This window comes from Coregonus clupeaformis, chromosome 9, assembly GCF_020615455.1.
Source record: "Coregonus clupeaformis isolate EN_2021a chromosome 9, ASM2061545v1, whole genome shotgun sequence".
Classification (NCBI taxonomy): Eukaryota; Metazoa; Chordata; class Actinopteri; order Salmoniformes; family Salmonidae; genus Coregonus; species Coregonus clupeaformis.
In genome coordinates, this window is record NC_059200.1 from 10,141,835 (window position 1) to 10,165,151 (window position 23,317).

Consider the following 23,317-nt stretch of genomic DNA (forward strand, 5'->3'; position numbering starts at 1 on the left):
TCAGTTTCAAACATAATTTGACTCGTTTAAAGTCTTCATATAGTCCTTCAACATACATATCTGCAATAAACAATAAATTGATTTCTTTACACATTAATGGTCATTCTTTAATAGTAGATCTTATGCATGGTTTCGCTTACAGGTTGGTGTGCTTCATTAAACTGTCTTTTGGTACGTTAAGAGGGAAATATAAGGAGAGATGGTGATTCTTGGGAGAAAAAGTCAATATAAACACTTGGCATTCTGAGAAATTAATTTAGATAATCTTGGTGTTTATCCATCGCATTACAGTTTATGTTAATGCACATCTGTTTATACCTAACAGGGTACTGCACAACTTAAGTTATTAAGAAGGAAACAATCATGTTGACGCATTTTGATTTATTCCAAGCCATAGTCACAGAATTAATGATAAATCATCCATAATTATCAATAAAACCAAAAATGAAATAAAACAACTTATCAATTCAGACATTTAAGCATTTGTTTTCATTATAATGCACTTTTTAAAATAAATTAATGAATGTTCCATATCAGTTAATCAAGAGAAAATGCCTTAATATTTAAAGTGTTTTTTCTTTCAATATTACTGCACACTTTCATATTGCGCTTTTATACTGTATCTAATGCAATGTATTAAATCCTAGTTAATTTTTTTGGCATATAAATAAATATCCTTTTAAAAATTGTTTTTACCCTTTGAATACAAATATAGATAACAAGCTTGACCACCAGCATTTCCTTTGCATTTTTCATGTGAAATTCTTGTAAAACTTTGTTGTTGAAGTAGCCATCATAATGCCTAAAAAAAAACACACTGGAATCCCCCTGAAACGTTCCTCATCTGCTTCATCTAAGCCTGATGGCAGACCAAGTGAAGGCTTTAACCTGCAATGACAGGCGTAAAATCAGTCATGTCATAACATTGTGCTGGCACTATGAAAGCCACCACAAGAAAAAGACTACCAAGATGTTTTTACTGTAGTTTGGCTACCTTAAACAAAGTGGTATAATTTTTTGGTCCTAACCAATAAAGCTTTCACTATCAAGAATGAATATCACATGAAAATATAGCCAATGGATAGGGGTTTAACCATGGTCATTTATGGAACTATCGTCAAATAGTTTTATGGTAGGCCTTTTTATGTCCGAAGGTTATGCGATCACAATCCTTGTTAAATGACTTGGGCGGTTGAAAGGCATTCTAGCAGACTCTTCTACCTGACGAAATCACAGGTGGATCTTAGGTAAGTGCAACTATAACCACATATTATTCTACAATGACTGTGAGGTGCCCGGTGGTAAAGAAAGCACTATACAATGTACTGTATGTTAGCTGAATATACTGTAATATCAGGTCTCAAACTACCATCCTGGTTATGTAAAATCAGTGTGAATTACTATTTAAGAGAACACCACAAGATGATATTCCTATCAGACTTAAGTACCTACATGTAATAAAAATATATACAACATATATACCCTGTCAACAATATAAGATGTATTTGAATGAGTCACACTGAAGTTGATGATGCTGATTCTCTTTTTCCTTTGACCCGTAAGAATATAATTGCACAATGAATACCTACAATGGACTTGATCATGCATTATAAATTAACAAAAATAAAATTGAAATAAATACTCACAAAAACAATACAAGACTGATGAATTTGGCCAGCATTTTACATTAACAAAAAAAAAAGAATTTAAAAAAAGAGAGAAACTCATAAAATGCCCATTAAGGTCACAGTGAACTGTAGGACACAACCAGATTTGGCATAAAGATCAATGTATGACTAGTGCTTCCTCATTGTTAAATGTGGACACAAATGTTCTGTTAGTTCTTCCTTGAAACTCACGGTTCCATTTTCCATTGTCCAAGGATTAGTAGAAGTCACAAAAATATTCTCACAGATCTTGAGATAGGAAGGTGTTTTGGTTTCTCTCAGGTTCCAAAGGTGTGGTCATTCGCTGTGGTAGTTGTGTTGGTAGTTGTCATTGCAGTCATACAGGTAAAGTGATTATAACAGTACAGTCATCATTGAGATGCTCACAAGCTAAATGTTTGACAATCCAAATACTCTTGGGTCCAAATACTATTGTGTTCAGCTTTCCCTAAAAAGAGTCACAATTGAAATACAATGGTGCTTCTCAAAAAAATAAGGTGGTCTTTCTAAAATATCTCTTCTCTATTTCCTAAAGGGGGTTAACCTGCTGAAGCTCTGCCAGAAGGGAGACTTGCACCTTTCAGGTTCAGGGAATTCAAATTCTGATTGTTCCATGCCGTCTCCTACCAAGTACTGTCCTGGATTCATGGGGTCCATAGGAGGGGGGTATCCGGGGGGCACAGACCTATGGCCTACACATGGGAGGAGAGAGATATTAAGGAGGAGAGAGATGCACTATATATGGACTAAAAACAGAAGCTGTTAGTTAACTAACTTGGTAAAGTGTGCATTTACCTTTTTGTTTGGTCATTCTTCGCACCGTCATTGCCGCTTGTCGCTTCTGATACTCTGATATCTCAAACCCTGAAAAATATAAATAATTGTTATTTTCATTCATCATTTTCATTTATGTTGTACAAATTAACATTTCTTTCACATTCACACCTATTTTTTCATCCTCTTGCACCATCTTGCGTTCCTCGTGGAAAGCTTTTAGCCAGCGAAGTTTCTCCTCCAGCTTCTTGGCCAGGAAGATGTGGATCTCGTCGGATTCCTTATTACTCAGCTTGAACGCGTTCTTCACACTCACGTTGAAGTCATCATCCCGCCCATCGACGGCATCAACTACATTGTACCTGTCCATATCCATGCGGCCCTTGTAGTACAGGATGTCTCGTCTTATCAAGTCCTGAGGGAAAAGGAAGGGAGGGAGGAGCGGAAGGGAAAGGAAAAATAAAGTAGAGTGGATTCTAATTATCTACGCCAGTGCTTTGAACACTAGCGAGGTACTGCGAAACCCAGGTGACAGACAGACAGGAAATGAAAAGGCTTGAATTCCTGGCAGCCAGGAAGAAATAAGTGAATTTTTACTAATTGCAGCCTATCAATTTCCCTGTGATAGACAGGGTTCCAGACAATCACCCTGATGAATAATGCACTTTGCTGTAAACAGCTGCTCCAGATTCCAGGTGTCCCATCCCCATTAGTGATGTTTCTGCTGCGTACTATGTATTCCTGTCCCCTCGGAGAGCTTGCGTCACACTTGTCCCAGCTGCCAGTGGTAGCGGTAAACTCTGAGAGACACAACAGCCCTGTGTACTGTCCTGTAAGCCTGTCAGCTCCCCTTTGGATGGCCTTATGTTACAACACTGTTGTCATCCACCTCAGGAGCAGGAATCAATCACAGTGCTGAGGGGATGGAGATCAAAGATAAGACCTCACAGACAAGCAGGGATGAATCTCCATCCAGTTCTGTTACATCAAGTACCACAGGATCCATTCCATTTCAAGAGCTGAATTAAAGATGTGTTCCTGACCATTTTAATTTCAAACTGCAAATTGCATGGTGACAATATATCACACTGATATAGGTTGCAGAATTTCCCTCACTGTGAAGTTTCTGAGAGCTACCATCACATTTGAATGACTAAGCTTTTACAAAGACTCGTACTAATAGGCCAATTAATGGGATTGATTGAGGGTTTAAGAGCTAAACATTAATTGAGAATTTCTTAACATGACATTTGAGAATCTCTCAACACATTTTGAGCTATTGGATGCATTTCAGAACTTCTTAAATTATTTTTTACTTGAGATGCTTCTTATTTTAACAGTTTAAGTTTTGTGTATATGACTCAAATATCTTGTCGGAATTGGGGAGTAAAGAGGAATTATTGTCATATAAACTACTATACAAACTGTAGTCATAATGTCCTAAAGCTCTGTCTGAGGCTAAGCATTTTCTCATACAACCCTGTGACTTTCTGTTTTGCACAATAAATCATTACCCCTTAGGCACATTAAGCTGGTGACATACCTCTCTTTTTCAAGCAGCGACCTTCACTTGCCTTGAACCTGGGAGTGTAACTAAATGTACAAACACACATACTGATTTTGCTGCCATGTTTTATTCACAAACAAATTGACCAGTTGATCACATTCTAAACAAATTCATGCCAACTCTGTCTACAAAAGAGAGTGGTTACATTGGCAATATGTACAGATGGATGTGCCAAGACTGGTTCCGATCAATTCAATAGCATTTGTTACCCAGATGTGGCCACCTTACCTTTTTACACAGAACCATCTGATGGTCGAACAGGAAGAAGACCCTGGTCTGACTCCGCCCATATGGCTGGTAGATCCATGACATCTCCCCAGTGTACACCAGCTCTGTACTCCTGTCTAGAATATCATCCCCCTGCACAGAGAAATACAAGAAGGTCAGATCTTTAAACAGGATCAATAACAGTCTGTGATACATAGTCAACAAAACAGAATCCTTTTATGCTTATGACATTAGAAAATTGACTGATAAGATACTGACTGGTAAAACAGGCTTCCTCTCATGTTACATTGACTCATTAGATAATGACAGAAGAATCAAATACATAGATGGTGACAAAGTAGAACTCTGGTGGGTTTGAAAAAAAAATTACTTGATATAATTACAGTACCTCAGTGATTGTGCAACTCTGGAAAAACTCTCTTCAACTAGGTCAGAGTGGCCTGATATCGCTAGCTCTCTCACGCTCACATCAAATACAGGCTCTAGTCAAGCAACACAGATCCTTTCACTTCCTTTTCTCACTCCTGATTAACTTCATCCTGATGAAACGGAGTGCTTCAAAATGCACTGCATTTGACAATCTATGTTTTCAAAAGAGTAGGTACTCCAAAAGGAGCGATTGATACATTTTCCTTTAGAAGAAACAACAACTTCTTGCCTCTAAACCTTCATAGAAGCTCTACGTGACAGCTTATCAAACTATTTCCGTTGTAAAATACATTATGTTTCAAACTCTGACCAAAACAAACTAGTAGCAAAGGAGTGAGTTGACAGAGAAAAACATTGAAGTAAAACAGATTGTTGTATGTTTGTCCCATAGTACTTGTTAGTTCCTCAGTCCTGTCACCCTGTCTCAGTCCTACCTCCCAGTCCAGCACAGACGCCTGCCACTGTGCTATCTTGTCAATGTTTTCCAGGCGACGCTTCCGCTCGTTAATTTGCTGAGTGACGTTCCGCATGACAGCCAGTGCTGCAGCGACGTAACGGTAGTCACTACGAGAGGAGGGGAGGAGACACAATGTTATAGTGGAGGTGACTAAGAAGGAGGAATAGGTCAACAATAGTACTGTAGATAGTCAGGCATGCATACTGTGCCACATCTCTATCATAGCGTCACTGCACAAAGCAACAATACTTTTAGTTTAGCATCCATGTCTAGGATCCTCACATATTAATGAAAGACCCTCATGTCTCATACTGGCCAATTACACTGAACAAAAAAGACCATTCATTCCAGCAGGATCTTTATCAGTAGAAACATGCTTCATCATGACACAGAGATGAATGTAAATCTTTGATGTGAAATTGAGACTGAGGGACAGGTACCTGTGCTCCTGGACAGTGTACTTGAGCAGCTCTGCCAGCTGCAGAGGGTACTTGCAGATCTTCTGGACGGGCGTGAGCAGGAAGCCATCAATGGCGATGTCAATCATCTGCTGCACCAGGCGACACGCTTCGAAGAAGTGCTGATAGCGGCCATCCTTCATCAGCCGAGAGAGCTCCATGCAGGCATCCACGTGGTTGTTGCAGTACTCTGAGTAGATCCAAAAGCCATCTTGCTGCAACAGATAAACGTGTACACAGTATGTCTGAAATGCTGAAACAAGCTGTGAATGTTTTTCTTTTTTTGGAGTTCACAAAATAGTGAGCGTGCATTACTGCCTTAAGTTACCATTGAAATTAATAACCAAAGGGAACTCTGAAATGCCCCATCATCAAGGTTCTCAGATGTATGACAAAGGATGAGAATCCAATGGACATGTACGTATGATACACAAGGTTTGCTCAAATCTATTGAGGGATTACATTTAAAAAACACTTGAAATCCTGAGAGATACAAAAATGCTTACATGCTCTAGGAAGCAGGGACCTATTTCACTGAGATGAGGTTCTTCTGTATTGTACTGCTTCTCCAGGTCTCTGACAAAGCCCATTTGAAACCTGTAGATATCTTCAATGTTCCCAAATATGACCCTCAACTGGTCATCGTTGAACATGTCTCTTCTTTTTTTACATTGCCGGAAGTAACCCTGAGGCAACAAAGAAAAAAAAAGTTATGTTCCAATATTATGCATTTCAAAGGATAGTATTTCATTGATGTTGCATTGCATCTCGGATGTGTTTTTTTTTACTGCAGGGTGTCATGTAAAAATCTTCCCGGCCTGAAATACTTCCCAATCGTTCTGATTGTGTTGTGATTGTGACGTCATGTTCGAAAATGTCTCACGTGAAAATATTCCCAGTTTAATAATTGCATGTGCGTCTCTTTATATGGATGGCTGTGCTCGTCGGATGTTTCTCTCGCATCCTACATAGCTCCCAAATCTTTGCAACATATCTCTCCTCACATCAACCCTCTGCACTTTGACGCGTGAGTCCGGGTGTATATATGCTGACCTCACGCCTCAACAAGCTTCTGATTGGTCAGTGTCAATACTCCTGGCCACCATTGATTGGCAGATGTGTGAAGCAAATGCGCGTGCCCACAGAACAGTTTTTCGAGGTCGAAGGAGGATGTGAGAGAAACATCCGCACGAGCTCAACCATCCACATAAAGATATGCGCGTGCAATTATTGAACTGGGAACATTTTCACACTGGGAGAAATTTTACAGCATGACGTCACAATCAGAACACAATCAGAACGACTGTGAACTATTTAACGCTGGAAATATTTTTACATGACACAGGGCATTCAAACAGTTTTGTCTGAGCTTCAAAAAGGCATCAGTGCCAATAACTGCATCATAATCATAATTTATTCACTGTTACTTTCCCATCGAATTTATTTTTCTAACCACATTTTTCCCAGATTAGACCTAGGGAGAAATAAAGGCAGGAAAGATGGCTACAGCTCTATAAGCAAGAGTCTCAGTTATGTAACTCATCCCCTCTGTGGGAGCTCATTTCTCCAATAACATTTCAAGTCATTCCTGAAAAATCATATAGTTTCACACTTAAGTGACCCATCACGCTTCAATACCCATTCCTAGTCACCTAGACATTACGATTTGCCATTTGATGTTGCTTACACATTTTTTTTACATTTTAGTCCTTTAGCAGACGCTCTTCTCCAGAGCAACTTACAGTTAGTGAGTGCATACATTTTTTCATACTGGTCCCCCGTGGGAATCGAACCCACAACCCTGGCGTTGCAAGCGCCATGCTCTACCAACTGAGCTCTGCGTCATTTTGGGGGTTCCGAAGCACATTGTGATTATGTAATATTTCTGTGGGAACAGAGGGAAAACTGATGAAAAATGTCATAGATTGGGTAACAGTTTCTTGAGTACTTTTTCGTGTACTCTCCTGGGTGTGTTGTTTGACGGAGACAGGTTGTGCGTGAAGAGATGGAGTGCTTGTTTCTATATATGCTGGGGAAGAGTGCAGTGGGATGGGAGGGATGCTATTTCTGAGCCCACAACCAGCATTTACGGGTCAGCCATCGCTTCTAATCTCTCACTAAAACACTGTAGCATGTCACTACTCTTTAGAACATCATTGACTGAAGTTTGCCTTTAGACACATTTTGTTCCTAGTCCGTGGAAAGCACTGTACTGCATAATCTAATCACTGTAGTGCACAAGAGCTGTTATAGCACTGTGGAAATATTAGATATACAGTTTATTGGGTACTTAGATAAATACAAATACACTTTTTCAACCTTCATGTTTATAAATGACTTTAGCATTGTTTTGTGGCACAGTCAATGCCACACAGCTCTAACGGGCCAGAAGGTTGAGGGTTCGCAGACCACCATGGAAAAATGTACAAAAAGAATGTACTCCCTGCCTGTCTCGTTACACTACGATCAGAGCCGGCTGCAGACAATGATCAACTAGGCGGAAATCCATTTAACATTTGATAATATTTATAATTATATAAAATACATGCAACAGATTTTCCACCAACAGGTTTCTGTGCCAATGCACCACAATAACCAATAAGCAACGCATAACTGCATACCGACTTCCGACTTGGAACGCTTATCATCATGGTTAGCGTTCAACACCACAATCAAGTAGAGCAGGGGTCTCCAACAAGTCGATCACAAACTACCAGTAGCTCGCAGGCAACCTATGAGTAGCTCGCCAAACAATTCTGAAAGTACATGCAATTTTCACGTATTCCACCGCAAACTGTCATAAACAAATCTCACAAGTATCAGACACTACAAGCTCCCAGCTACTATCTTATCAACACAACATTGCCATTATCCCACCACTGGTTAGCTACTAATGGCTTAATTAAAAAGCAAAACCTAACACAATATCTGCCAATGAATTTCCAGCAATATTGCCAGTCTGTCTGTGTGGGGTGCTCTTATGTGTATCACTCCGTGTGTAGCCAGTTGATGTGATAACCTTCTTGTGGTTTGACAGAAATACTTTCACCAAAACCTTCATTAAAACTCGTTTTTCAACCACTCCACAAATGTCTTGTTAACAAACTATAGTTTTGGCAAGTCGGTTAGGACATCTACTTTGTGCATGACACAAGTAATTTTTCCAACAATTGTTTAGACAGATTATTTCACATATAATTCACTGTATCACAATTCCAGTGGGTCAGAAGTTTACAAACACTAAGTTGACTGTGCCTTTAAACAGCTTGGAAAATTCCAGGAAATTATGTCATGGCTTTAGAAGCTTCTGATAGGCTGCTTGACATCATTTGAGTCAATTGGAGGTGTACCTGTGGATGTATTTCAAGGCCTACCTTCAAACTCAGTGCCTCTTTGCTTGACATCATGGGAAAATCAAAGGAAATCAGCCAAGACCTCAGAAAAAAATTGTAGACCTCTAGTCTGGTTCATCCTTGGGAGCAATTTCCAAACGCCTGAAGGTACCACGTTCATCTGTACAAACAATAGTACGCAACTATAAACACCATGGGACCACGCAGCCATCATACCGCTCAGGAAGGAGACTTCTGTCTCCTAGAGATGAACGTACTTTGGTGCGAAAAGTGCAAATCAATCCCAGAACAACAGCATACAAAAGTATCTATATCCACAGTAAAACGAGTCCTATATCGACATAACCTGAAAGGCCGCTCAGAAAGGAAGAAGCCACTGCTCCAAAACCGCCATAAAAAAGCCAGACTACGGTTTACAACTGCACATGGGGACAAAGATCGTACTTTTTGGAGAAATGTCCTCTGGTCTGATGAAACAAAAATAGAACTGTTTGGCCATAATGACCATCGTTATGTTTGGAGGAAAAAGGGGGTTGCTTGCAAGCTGAAGAACACCATCCCAACCGTGAAGCATGGGGGTGGCAGCATCATGCTGTGGGGGTGCTTTGCTGCAAGAGGGACTGGTGCACTTCACAAAATAAATGGCATCATGAGGAAGGAAAATTATGTTGATAGATTGAAGCAACATCTCAAGACATTAGTCAGGAAGTTAAAGCTTGGTCGCAAATGGGTCTTCCAAATGGACAATGACCCCAAGCATACTTCCAAAGTTGTGGCAAAATGGCTTAAGGACAACAAAGTCAAGGTATTGGAGTGGCCATCACAAAGCCCTGACCTCAATCCTATAGAAAATGTGTGGGCAGAACTGAAAAAGCGTGTGTGAGCAAGGAGGCCTACAAACCTGACTCCGTTACAACAGCTCTGTCTGGAGGAATGGGCCAAAATTCACCCAACTTATTGTGGGAAGCTTGTGGAAGGCTACCCAAAACGTTTGACCCAAGTTAAATAATTTATAGGCAATGCTACCAAATACTAATTGAGTGTATTTAAACTTCTGACCCACTGGGAATGTGATGAAAGAAATAAAAGCTTAAATAAATCCATCTCTCTACTATTATTCTGACATTTCACATTCTTAAAATAAAGTGGTGATCCTAACTGACCTAAGACAGGGAATTTTTACTAGGATTAAATGTCAGGAATTGTGTAAAACTGAGTTTACATTTCTTTGGCTAAGGTGTATGTAAACTTCCGACTTCAACTGTACCTAATATTTGTTATTTGCAAACTTTGCCATGAAATGCCCAGCAGCAGCACAGAACCATCACTAGACCTGCACATTAGACGGCACATTCCTGGCTCAGGATATGCGCAATTAAAGGGCCAGATGCACAATTAAAGGGGAATTATACTCAACAATCTATTTGCTAGTTTCCTTACAGACCTAAAATAAATGGTCTTCTGATGTGATGTAAGCATTGACATGGACTCAGAACATCCAATTTCGTTGTTAATCTATGAACAATTGTAGTTTTGAGAGTGAAAAATAAATACATCAAAAAATCAAAAACCAGGAACAATAAAACTGAGAAAACAGAATTTGTGAAAATATAAAACAGCATTTGGGGGAAAAAATCTCAGATTTTATATGGCCCCCTTTAGAGTTGTTTATTAACTATTATTTTACCAGGTATATTAACAGAAAACATAGTGCATTATTTTCTCTTGTACACTAAGGACCTGGGGAAGAGTTGCAGGGGAGAGAAGAGAAGAATGTTCCTATTTGAAAGCTAGAAATAAAATTGTAGCTCGCGACATGTTTCCTTTTTTAAAAGCTCTCATAATAGAAAAGGTTGGAGACCACTGAAGTAGAGTATGTCAATCTTGAAAATACATCCCTCCCTACTCAGCATCGAAGGCTTGGTTTGACAATCTCAATTGTAATTAAACTTTTTGGTGTTTTGTAACAGATGTCTCTTTCCATTAATCGAATGGCTGCTGCACAGTTTGGATGCTGGAATTATATTAGAGTGGAGTGGATGAACATGGGCAGGCAGCCTACAGGAGACTTTTGAAGTAGCCTTATCAGATTAAAGCATTGTGACTAGTTGTGTTTATGCCACACATAAAAGGTAATGCATTTTAAAAGTTAAATGACAAATATTTAGGATAGATTGTAGCGTTATATTATAGGTCGAGTCATAACCGCTCGGATCGGAAAGGAGGCAGAACCCTGTTAAGCTTTCCTGAATAACTGGGCCTGCTGGGAGCATATATAGGATGACTTGGGAGAATGATGACTGGCAACAGACAACGTATCAGTATTGGAAGTAAAAATACAGCCAGACTGGTATGCTACTGTGTCTTTCTATAATCTGTCGAGAGTAGACCCACAGCTGATCCAAATGGAATGAAACAGGGACTTTACGCCATTATTCAAATTACATTTTCACTGCAGTTTACAGCCTAGAGTAGAATTGTACTCAATTGTACTCACTTGAAAACAATAATGCAATTTCTTTATTGGATTGTGGTGTTGTAGGATAGTCTAGGTAGGATCATTTTATTGTCCCTAAACAAGATCAATAGGGGAGCTTTTTAAGCTGCGTGTCTTCACTGTTCTTTAATGCCTAGTGACGCACCTGGCCTCCCCACTGCCTATCAGCTATTCCTCTATCTTGTGGATTTATATTGAAAATTGGTGCAGATTTAAATGATTTTATGTGTGGTATGATTGCTAGTTAACCTATTGCAGATCTGCACAAACGATCCAACTACCACTATTGTCACTATGGATAGACGGCAGGATAGACAGTTGACTGGTAGACTATATTGTCCTGTGGTATAGTAAGCGTGAGAAAAAGCATAGTACATGAAGGTGTCTGCATACTAGGTTCGGTTTGCTCCTAGCAGAACTCGGCTAGGCGAACTGAACGTCCGTGCCTCGCATACTCCCTTAAAAGACCTCTTGAAAAACAAGAAAAAAACAGCAATAGTACTGTTTGTCCCTCTTGAGACGCCATAGCCAGTATACATTTCCTCAAAATAGTCTGAATTAATCTAAGATAACTCAAGAAATCTGTAATTAATTTTGAAGTTTTTGCCGAGGAGGACTTTTTACATCTAACTAAAATGTTTGGTGCAGTATTTCTCAAGTTAAAAAATGTGCATGAAAACGAGTCGTCTCTCATTGAATGACAACAAACACTTCATTGAAGAATCCCTACTGTTGACCAATCACCGATGAAGGGGCGTAAACTTTGGATACCGAACTTCGGCTTGTCTCAGTAAAAAATTTAATGTGCACAAACAGCCGAAAAAAACCTTGCAGAAGACCAAAACTAACAAAACGCCTAAAATGTTTTGCCCCCAACAAAATGTAACTTAGGGCCCCCAAAAGGCTAGGGCCGGCTCTGACTGCATGTAAGATGTTTTATTGTCACATATACCGGAGAGGTGCAGTGAAGTGTGTGGTTTTACAGGGTCAGATATAGTAGTACGGCACCCCTGGAGCAAATTAGGGTTACGTGCCTTAATCAAGGGAACATCGACAGCTTTTTCACCTTGTCGGCTCAGGTATTCTAACCAGCGAGCGACTTTTCAGTTACTGGCCCAACGCTCTAACCACTAGGCTACCTGCCACCAGGTTATATGGATACGCAGACCCGTGAGCCACTGCGGCCCCTCATGATATGTTCAGATTTTTTGTGGCCCCCACCCCAATCAAAGTTGCCCATCCATGGTCTATAACCTCTGCTTCACATATGCCCTTCAGTCTCTGGAAGATCTCCTCTAGCCAACCAAGCCTACCTCACATATGTCCTTCAGGTGTTTGATGTAGTGACGCTCTGTGCTCATGATCTCGTTGATTACGTTGGCCCTCATCTGGTCTCTATTCTGGATGGGCTGGCCCAGGCAGAGACAGTCGCTGCTGCTGGGGCTGGCCTCCGCATGGCCGTTCTGGACCTCACTGGGGCTGGGGCTAGCCCCCTCAACTGTCTCTACCGCCGTGCTCTCCTCCTGGTTCACCCACAGCTGAGGACAGCAGAACACAACATGTCAGCCTGGACAAATAAACAGTAGCATCAACAATCAGGGTTCGGGTTGTATGTGATCTAAAATATTATTAAAATACAAAAAACAACACCATACTAATTCCAAAGCCATGGGACTTTTTTCTCTCTATTCAAATTCATTTTCAATGCCACTCCTTCAGTTTAAATTGAACAATGTGTATCATAATTAGATTTGACACAAAACCTGTTAAAAAAGTATAGAAATATCCATATCAGGCCTTCATTCCTCTGATGCACCTGTAAAAGAGGTACCTGTCCAAAAAAGATAGTCATTTATCTTGAATTCTAACGAACACATTGCAGTGGGAAAAAGCCTTTACATTGAATAGTAGGGTTGGGAATTGCCAGGAACCTCACGATACGATATTATCACGATACTTAAGTGCTGATACGATATGTATTGCAATTCTCACGATTCTATATGTATTGAGATTTGATACTGGGATTTTACTGCGATTCGATGTTCCAAACATATTGCTCACCATAGGTCTGCTGCAGAGGGACAAAAGAGAGCCATGAGAACGGGTTTTGATCAGTTATGGAAATAAAAGTGCTGAAAACAAATTGGCTCCATATTTTAAAAGAAGATGGAGAACAAGCTATGAAGGAAAGTTTTGGTGCAGGTACAGCCAACTAGCGCAAAAATTATATTGTAATATTGTCAAAACGATACGATATGATATATTATCAAAAATAATATTGCGATATGTAACTGTATCGATTTTTTCTCCCATCACTATTGAATAGGTTGAACTTAAGCAACAGTATGTATCGAAACTAGAAAAAGAAACAAGCATGAAATTGCAGGTTAGGCTGAGTACATCACTGTGACTGCACAATAGAGCTTTAAGCATGAGCGCTCACAATATGTAAGGCAGTGACACAGGGAATTTAAAACAGCGCTTTGCTCCTGATAAATGGGACAGTTGATAGACTGCACTGCACAATCCCTGTGTTTCAACAGTGGCTGTTTCCAGTGTTGGGGAGTAGTGAACTACATGTAGTTCAACTAGTAATTTAACTACATTTTGCAGTAGCTTAGTGGTAGTTGCTCAATTCAAATATTGGTAGTCTTTTCAGTACTTCATTACTTTTTTGCCATGTCGCGGTGTAGAAAACTACGGGAACTACACACATTTTTTTCTGCAAAAAAAGAAAGGGTGAAGTAGACAATAATTTCCTTTATTTTTTAGCATCAGACCTGCCAAATTCTCACTTGAAACAGAGCTTTTGTGTTTAATTGGTAGCTTGGTAAACTATATTTTCCGAGTAGCTTCCCCAACACTGCAAATTGATAGGGATATAACATGTTATAACTTAATCTAATGAACAATATGGGTCCACACAAGCATAAACCTTTCTCAGTCTCAAAATGTGCATTAGCCAATTAAAATAATCTACATAGTTGCACTTGATACAACGCTAAATGTATAGCAGTTCCCATAAGATAACCTGCCACATTTAGCCCTATGCTAACCTGACCAGCTGGCTGGTGATTATTTCCTGTAACAAATTCCGCATCAGCCTATCAAAGATCTTATACTTTATATCCACCAACCAATGGCATTTCTTTAAATAGGTCAACCCTGGCCACCAGAGGGATATTTTAAACCTCCAAATTCAAGGTTTACTTTTGTTCCACTTAGTCTGTCACAATTGTAGTGTGCAAATATTGCATGATGCAGATTTTTCGCATATATGACAAAATCCCACGTTTTTCACACATATCCATGTGCTTTTACGGGAAAAAGGAGGTCTATACAACATTTAAGTGTATCATACATCATTTTTAAAAATGGTCTTGTCAAATAGGTGCCATGTACCTCCATTATTATCGCTGCCAGGTAGCATTTACCAGTGAACTGTGAATCTGCAGGATACAGTAACAGTGGGTTTGAGGCCCCCTTGTGTCAAGCTTTTTTGTTAAGGAAAAAACTGTTCACTGCTGGTCCTTGATGCTCGATTCAAATAACACATATGTGACGAAGTGGATGATTATCATAATGCATATAAAACATGCAAGTGTAGTCTACATAAGAAATTAAGTGGTATTTTTGGTCTAATTGTGACGTTATACTATGCTATTATATTTGGTATGTTAGGCCTATGTAGAATACTAATTAATCATTCAGTGATCTTGCGAGACATTGATTTAGCTTTAAAAAAACGGCGACCCTGGGACCCCCATCATACGTCTTTTGTTCACGTCTTGTCTTATCATCAGGTGAATGATAATGGAAAGGAGAAGTAATCAACATTTTAAAATGAATAGATTTGGTTGATAGTTTTTCATTATTTTGACCTCCCCACATTATAATTGGAAGGCTCATACACACGGTCAAGAAATAACATTGTATTACAAAAGGGATAAAACCATGAAACAATGAATAGGATGTCCATCTATGCAGTATTCATTGTTTTATTAAAATCTGATACCTCCTAGTTGAGGGAGTTGCAGGAGTTGTGTGCATTAGTGCATCGGTTGCTTGAAGGCATCTCAAGGAATGAACTGTCACTTTGTGTAATCCTCAAAGGGAACTAATTTTAGCAACCTTGCCAGAGGACACGGGGTAGGTAGCTGACTCCTAATACACATCTACACAATCATTATGTTTTTCAGGAAAAATAAACATTACAAAGCCAGCCATGATGCAACTGTATTGTTAATGGGCACATTTCCCTCTAGGATATATAGGTACTATTTTCCCATAGAATTAGCTTATAATTTCTTGTCACATAAAGAAAATCAAACAGATAAACTCTAGTAATCACTGAGTAAGATGAGATGATGAGATCAGTTGGTAGATTCAGTCAAATAAAAAAAAGATGAGGCTGAAGCATTTACTCCAGAGTTTTGCTCAATCGTAACGACAGATAGTGGGGTCCGAAATTATTGACACCCTTGATAAAGATGAGCAATAATGACTGTATAAAATAAATAACTCAAATACTGAGCTATATTGTATGTTCAAAAAAATTGGGAAATTATATTATTTTATACTAATACAATTGCTCAGAGAAAGATCATACCCCCAAGACATTGTAACCTCCCCTGTTATTGGTAATGGTGAGAAGTTAGCATGTCTTGGAGGTACACTATATATACAAAAGTACGTGGAAACCCCTTTAAATTAGTGGATTAGGCTATTTCAGCCACACCTGTTGCTGACAGGTGTATAAAATCGAGCACACAGCCATGCAATCTCCATAGACAAACATTGGCAGTAGAATGTTAAATAATAAATAAAAAATAAAATAAAAATGGCCTTACTAATGAGCTCAGTGACTTTCAACGTGGCACCGTCATAGAATGTCACCTTTCCAAAAAGTCAGTTCGTCAAATTTCTGCGCTGCTAGAGCTGCCCACGGTCAACTGTAAGTGCTGTTATTGTGAAGTGGAAACATCTAGGAGCAACAATGTCTCAGCCGCGAAGTGGTAGGCCACACAAGCTCACAGAACAGGACCACCAAGTGCTGAAGAGAGTAGCGCGTAAAAATCGTCTGTCCTTAGTTGCAACACTCACTACCGAGTTCCAAACTGCCTCTGGAAGCAACGTCAGCACAATAACTGTTAGTCGGGAGCTTAATGAAATGGGTTTCCATGGCCAAGCAGCCGCACACAAGCCTAAGATCACCATGTGCAATGCCAAGCGTCGGCTGGAGTGGTGCTTCCAACTTTGTGGCAACAGTTTGGGGAAGGCCCTTTCCTGTTTAGGCATGACAATGCCCCTGTGCACAAAGCGAGGTCCATACAGAAATGGTTTGTCGAGATCGGTGTGGAAGAACTTGACTGGCCTGCACCGAGCCCTGACCTCAACCCCATCGAACACCTTTGGGATGAATTGGAACGCCGACTGCGAGCCAGGCCTAATCGCCCAACATCAGTGCCCGACCTCACTAATGCTCTTGTGGCTGAATGGAAGCAAGTCCCCGCAGCAATGTTCCAACATCTAGTGGAAAGCCTTCCCAGAAGAGTGGAGGCTTAATGAAGTCATTGCGTGCTAGGAATATGGGACCAAATACTAAACTTTTGACTACTTTATTTATAAGAATCTTTACGGTGTGTCAATAATTATTACCCCTACCTTTTTGAGAAAAAACAATACTACTTCTTAAACAATATCTATTTCTCTGAGCAATTGCATTAGTATAAAATAATATAATTTTTAGCTCAGTATTTTAATTATTTATTTCATAGTCATTATTGCTCATCTTTATCAAGGGTATCAATAATTTCGGACCCCACTGTATCTGACTGTTTGTTTGCAAATATGAAGTAGTTGTGGTCATTAAACCTATGAGAACAGCTACTGTTTAAGTCAGATATTGGTTGTGCTGTTTTAGGCCTAACCCTTTGTCCTTCATCACTACTTGGGTAACGAACCACACTTTGAGAGACTGCACATAGAGAAGATGGGTATAAAGCACCTCTGACATGTGCCAATCTATGTTAGAAACACTAGACCCCACCATAACATCCTGGACATAGAGTCATGGGACCCTTCTGAGATTGATTTTAAATATGCATGTGGCCATGCAGAAGTCACATATGACCTGTGCTGTAAGTCATATTTTCCAGACATCAGGTCTCAGTGCTTGATGGTATTATGTGTACACGGTATATTGCAGTCTGAGTACATTGTCCACGGGTGTCTATTTAGAGCCCACTCTCTCTGTTTCCTTGGACCAGTGGACAAAAGCTGTATGGTCAATTCATAGGATAGGTGCAATAATCCAGAAATGCTCTTAAGATTTTAGAAAATGTATGTTCCTGAAAATAACTTCCAACATGACAACAAATCCGGTTACATAAAATAACCATTAAATAGCTTTTATTTGAGTCACTCATCAAGCCTTGTTCGTTTTATCCACCTGTTTGATATGCTCTGTACTCTGCTAAAAGGTTGGTCATACATGTTTCATCATTCAGATCTGAGATGAATCAGTGCCTCAGTGCTCGCTTTTCAGTTGAGTGAGAGAGCAGATACTGAGAAAAAGAGAGTAAGTGAGAGGGAGTGAGAGTGAGAAAGAGAGTGTTGTTTGAGATACCATAGTTTGACCGTAATGCTATTACAAGCTTGACACTCGAAGCATGGTGATGTCTGCAAATGGAAGCAGTAGTATAAAGCGACAGGATGTTAGATATGGGGTGGTCCAATGTGCAGTGAGATGCTAGTTAAAACAGCTGCTTTGAAATACTTGCTGAAACTATTAAACGCACCTTGGTAGTTGTGTTTTGGAACCTTGGAGCTGCTATAGGGTTGATATAGAAAACCTGTTTTGTTTGAGGTTGTGGTGGATGGGGTTCAACCTTTGGAGAGAAAAACATGACATACCTCGTTCAGACTCATTTTTACAGTTGGCAGATGGAGAAGGCTAGTAGTGATAACCCAGCAAAGTATTAACTCCTCACTTTTCTGAAGTCTTCTTCTTTTCACAGTATTTAAATTGGAGACTAGTAAATATTTTTAGTTCCTGTGAGATTAGCATGGCATAATCATATTTTGATCAATATCAAAATATCATCATCATCATCCAAGCCTAAAATATCTGCCCTCAAAACAGGGCAGTCAATCAATGATAATTATCAATGATAACGCAATGGCAAAGGATAATCCATCGCAGCATTGAGAATAGGTGGTAAACCCTAGTGTACTTGTTGAGGGGCAAGACACGGTGCAGCAGGGAATGAGAAAATCGTTGATGGCTCCACTCACCCTCACAAAGCTGGCTGGGAACCATCCTTCTTCATCATCAATCTGTCCCCACCACCAGTCCTTATTTGATGCATCGAGGACCTTGATGACATCCCCTGCCTTAAATGCCAACTCCCTGTCGGCCATGGTGACATGATCCCATACTGCCTCAGCGCTGACGATGGATCCCCCACTGATCAACTGTGGGAGAGGGGAGAGGGGAGAGGGGTGAGGGGTGAGGGGTGAGGGGTGAGGGGTGAGGGGTGAGGAGAGAGAGGGGTTGGGGTAGGGGAGAGAAGGGAAGGGAAGTGAGAGAGAAGAGAGGAGAGGGGAAATGGGGATGAGGGGTGAGGGGAGAGATGAGGGTAAGGGCTCATTATTACTTTTACAAGGGCAGGAGGGCACTATGAAGTCTTGGTGACAATATCTGAGTTTCTAACCAATTTATCTACCTATTCACTTTTATTTGACAAATGACCAGCATTATAAAGAGTTAAACATCTTTGATTCAGTGAAATTAACCTAACACATGAGGCGTTATAATCAATGCCAAAGTGATAGGCAATGGTGGATGACTTGATCTTTCCCATTTGTTCAGATTTGCTCTAATCTTCTCCAATATTAAATCCACCCATATACTGTATGTCCAGACAAACACAACCAACTGTCCCCATCCCTATCCATTCCAACACTAACTAAAAGACACCCAAATGTCGATCCCCCAAAGACCTCATACCACAGATAGACACTGGTCTCTAAATTATGATTAAGTATAACATCCAGTAGTGGGTAGAGATGACTCAAGGATGATACCCTAACAGACACATGCCTATGTCTGTCCACCCTCAGGGAATACCTCCTTCTACATATTATCAATCTCAATCTGGGTTTAGGCATTAAAGTGGGGAAATCTAAAACTGTTCCAAAAAAGTATCTTGAAGAGGAATGATTGCGTTTATATTTCCCCATCTGTATTGCCATTGTAAAAGCCAGGTCAAACAAAACAAGTTCACAGTTTGACAACCCTATTAATTGCATCACCCACAGGGACTTAAATATTTCATTACACCTGTGCCACTTTTTGTCTAGCCCCTCCCTCTCATAAAATGGCCCTGGATTTGTGGGCAAAATCTGTAATTGGCCTTATTCTGTCTAAGACAGAGTTACTGTACATAAGACACTTCTCCCCTGTGTAAAATATCAATGTTACATAAGATGATCAGTAGTATATGGGTCAGTCACACTACTACAAAAAGCAGTTAAATAAGCCCAAAAGGAGTCAGTCAACCAAATATCTTCTTGTCTCAACATTAAAGTGTAAAAACCTGAATATGAACATAAACTATTGCTAGCCTATTGCTCTAGAGAGCATTGTGTAGTTGGCTAGAGCTTTGTGTAGTTGGCTAGTGCTTTGTGTAGTTGGCTGGAGTGTGATGCAGGCTGTAGGGAGCAGGAGCACCATACTGAAACAGGGTGCAGACTGGTAGATGCTACATTGGTGCCGTGACCCAGATTACACAGCTGAGCTGCACTATCGACTGGCCGATAAATCCCTAAAACATAGCTGTAGTTGCTCTGCTTGGAGTGACTGTTTTTCTCATAATCCAAAAGAAAATAACAAACTTTGGCATAATTGATGTTTTACTCAACAGCGTTTCTCCAATATATTACGTAGAGAAAAATTCTAATTGACCTACCCTCCATTCACACTTTAATGTCATTACCTATTCCAGGTTACAGAGGGCCAACTGACTTTATGTATTAACATAATTAACATTTATTTAAACAAAGATTTATGCAATAGACCACAGGTGCCCTGCCTGAGCTCCACCTGATATCCTAATAACATCATGAGTGAAACGAAAAAAGGTGATAGCTCAAACGATGAGAGATACAACAGGATGAAAACAGATAGTAATCCCTCACAGTAATATACTAATTAACAAGTCAACATGTCCCCTGATAAATGTGGCAAGAGAGCTCACTCTCCACTATAACTCACATGCTCAAGAACAGAAAGGGGTATTTTTAGCTCCACATGCATCTCCATGTGAATGCACCCCTGCCTGCATTAAATATGCACACCCCTGTTTTGATATGACAACCTGTATTTGGCTTCCTCATAATACAACTAATGAATAACCCTGTCTTTTTTAAATAATGTCTGCATAGGCCTACTGACAGTAATACTGTTATTACACTAGAGCAGAGCATTCCCCTTTGCAATACAGCTATTTTATCTCCTGTGAGACTCAATGCATCACCATTTATTTAACTGGGACCATGTGATATGAACAGCACTGAAGCATTCAATACAACAGGGAAACAGTAGGTCTATGCATTAAGTTGCAAACACACACACACAAAAAACAAAAACATGCTGTTACATTCATAGCATCTGTAGAATTGTCACTATGAAAACGCAAACTGCATTATATTAGGTCTACATAAAAATATTATATCCATATAACCATTCGTCATACTATTTAGGCCTACCAATTCGCATACACTAAAAGCAATGTTTCGAGATATCCTATAGGCTACGTCATAAAATACAACATTATGTGGCACCACGGGGCCTACAGTGAGATAGGCCTACAGTGGAAGCATGGAAGTATATACATAAAAAACTACTTTAATATCAATGTTAAACCATTACAACATAGGTCAATATTTAAAAACAAAATAACTCTACATTCGATAATACATTATATTATTAGGCTACTGTATAGCTCGTTTACAGTAGGCTAGATAATGCTGTTTTTTTGCATTGCGCCCACTAACGTTAGCGCTGAGACACAAATGACATGGTCAGTAGCCTACAAAATGCAATCTACAGCCTGAAGAATACCGTTATTCTATTTAATTATATCATTCTAGCGCAGGTAGAGTTGCATCCTTTCAATCCTACCAGATCAAGAAGATTCTGTGAAAAGGCCACATTTATTTCAAACGACCACCATATCCCCAACGCCAAGTAATCAACAGAACAGGCTTTTACTGAAAAACATTGCCTCTCCCACACAACATGCCAATAAAATTAATTTACCACGAGAACCCCGAAGCAAGGAACCGTTCCTAACAATCTATCTGGCGCCCGCGACTGCCATATGCCACTGATGGCCGACATGTTAAAGAAAATGTAAACCACAAACAAGATATGGTAATATAGAAAATACCAGCGCCATTCATATCGTGATGAGGCCATGTTGAAGCCCAGTGTGTCCCTCCATAAGAACACGCATTCGCTCCCACTTCCTCGCCTCAACTGCACGCCGTGCGTACTTGAGTGCGGGCTGTGATTATCCAAACGCGCACTGAGTGTATCAGCAACCACCAACCACACAAACATAAGCATCACATAACGATGATTACGACCATGCAAATGTTCACTTTCATATCCAAGGTCATAATGCAGAGCATGAGCTCTGCAAAATTAAATCGGTTAAGTAGCATATTGTTGTACACCAACATTTTGTGACTGTTCATAACGCAAGGAAACATTTCAGGTATTATCTCTAGCTACCTCCTCTTTCACATAATATTGTATTCATGCTTATAACTCTCTTACAGAATCATCATCCTCACCATCATCATCCTCATCATCATCAGAGTCTGCACCGTTAGTTCCCCTTCCACTCTGACACCCGTCGTCTGCTAGTTTCCCGATTTGCCGACTTGAATGCCGTTTTGCATTAGCAGGTAGGGGGTCTTTGCATGCACTAAAAATTGTGATGGTAACGTAGCCACTGTAGAATGCTACTGCTGCAACTCTCCCTGCGTAGTGGGGAGCAAAAACCTGGGCGGTGCTTCGTGCATAGAGTTACATACCACAGGCACTCATTGGGGGCTCATCATTTATGGTTCCTAGCTTTAAACTGGGTGTCCTAACCTCGTGATGCTTGCTCATCAAAATATAGTTACAATCACGGACCAGAAATATTAACATGAGGATCATAGACACTATATGGTGGTTCTATTGGCCTGTGCCAGTTTGCAATTAAAATGTCTTAATTTCATTATAGGCCTAGGCTACTGTAATCATTGATAATAGTAAAAAAAAACACAAATCATTAAGTAAGAGAGGTCTTAACAGTATGATAACTACTTTGTAATGTATCTCAGTAGAGACTAGTCTCTCCTCTTGGCTCCTGTGCACCTGTCAATCCAAATCCCCATGCACTCTGAGCTCGATTGTTCACTGGCCCCATCGCTGTCACTCCTGTAGCTCTCTCTCACAAGCATGATGAGAGAAGTGCATAGTTGCACTATCAGCCTTGGGTGTCTCAAGACTTCTACCAACACAAACTTCAGGGGGGAAACTCACAGAAGTCTAATAAGGATCAAGAAGAATAATTGAATTGAACAATAATTCAATAAAGTAAATAAGAAAAATTAAAGCAACACAACACAGGATGAAGAGAAAACATGCTTTAGGCTAATAGCACAAGTGGATGAGGATAAGCAGCAGCTCTGCTGTTCCAACACATGTACAGTTGATTCTGAGGGGTCATAACAGAACCAGGTGGACCATACACTGAGTCCTCATGGGGGAGATTCCAGGAGACCAGAGGTAACAGAGCCTGGCCGGTTGTGTGGTCTTATCATTGCC

At 40.0% G+C, this 23,317-nt stretch overlaps 1 protein-coding gene across 4 annotated transcripts; it reads right to left on the minus strand.

The window, feature by feature from the left end:
• Positions 1-787: 787 nt before the first annotated feature.
• On the minus strand, positions 788-22,501 carry arhgef9a (Cdc42 guanine nucleotide exchange factor (GEF) 9a). 4 transcript variants are annotated; one of them, XM_041885899.1, is made up of 11 exons: positions 22,294-22,501; positions 18,727-18,906; positions 18,231-18,320; positions 12,744-12,968; positions 6,087-6,266; positions 5,563-5,795; positions 5,100-5,229; positions 4,237-4,368; positions 2,613-2,856; positions 2,463-2,531; positions 788-2,359 (listed from the first exon to the last, which is right to left on the minus strand). In XM_041885899.1, exons 1-11 carry the CDS (start codon positions 22,312-22,314, stop codon positions 2,190-2,192), a joined length of 1,674 nt encoding a protein of 557 aa, XP_041741833.1. In that variant the 5' UTR covers positions 22,315-22,501; the 3' UTR covers positions 788-2,189. The 4 variants fall into 4 exon arrangements, with proteins under 4 accessions (XP_041741833.1, XP_041741835.1, XP_041741834.1 ...); XM_041885901.1 differs by having other exon boundaries at positions 22,277-22,501; XM_041885900.1 differs by lacking the exon at positions 22,294-22,501 and adding an exon at positions 21,885-21,985.
• Positions 22,502-23,317: the final 816 nt, after the last annotated feature.

Coding starts and splice junctions, on each gene's coding strand:
- arhgef9a (XM_041885899.1), bottom strand. CDS start 22,314: ATGATGATGAGGATGATGATG. Junction 18,907..22,293: donor TGATGATGAGGATGATGATG/GTGAGGATGATG, acceptor CCTCTCCCACAG/TTGATCAGTGGGGGATCCAT. Junction 18,321..18,726: donor TCCCAGCCAGCTTTGTGAGG/GTGAGTGGAGCC, acceptor TTCTCTCCAAAG/GTTGAACCCCATCCACCACA.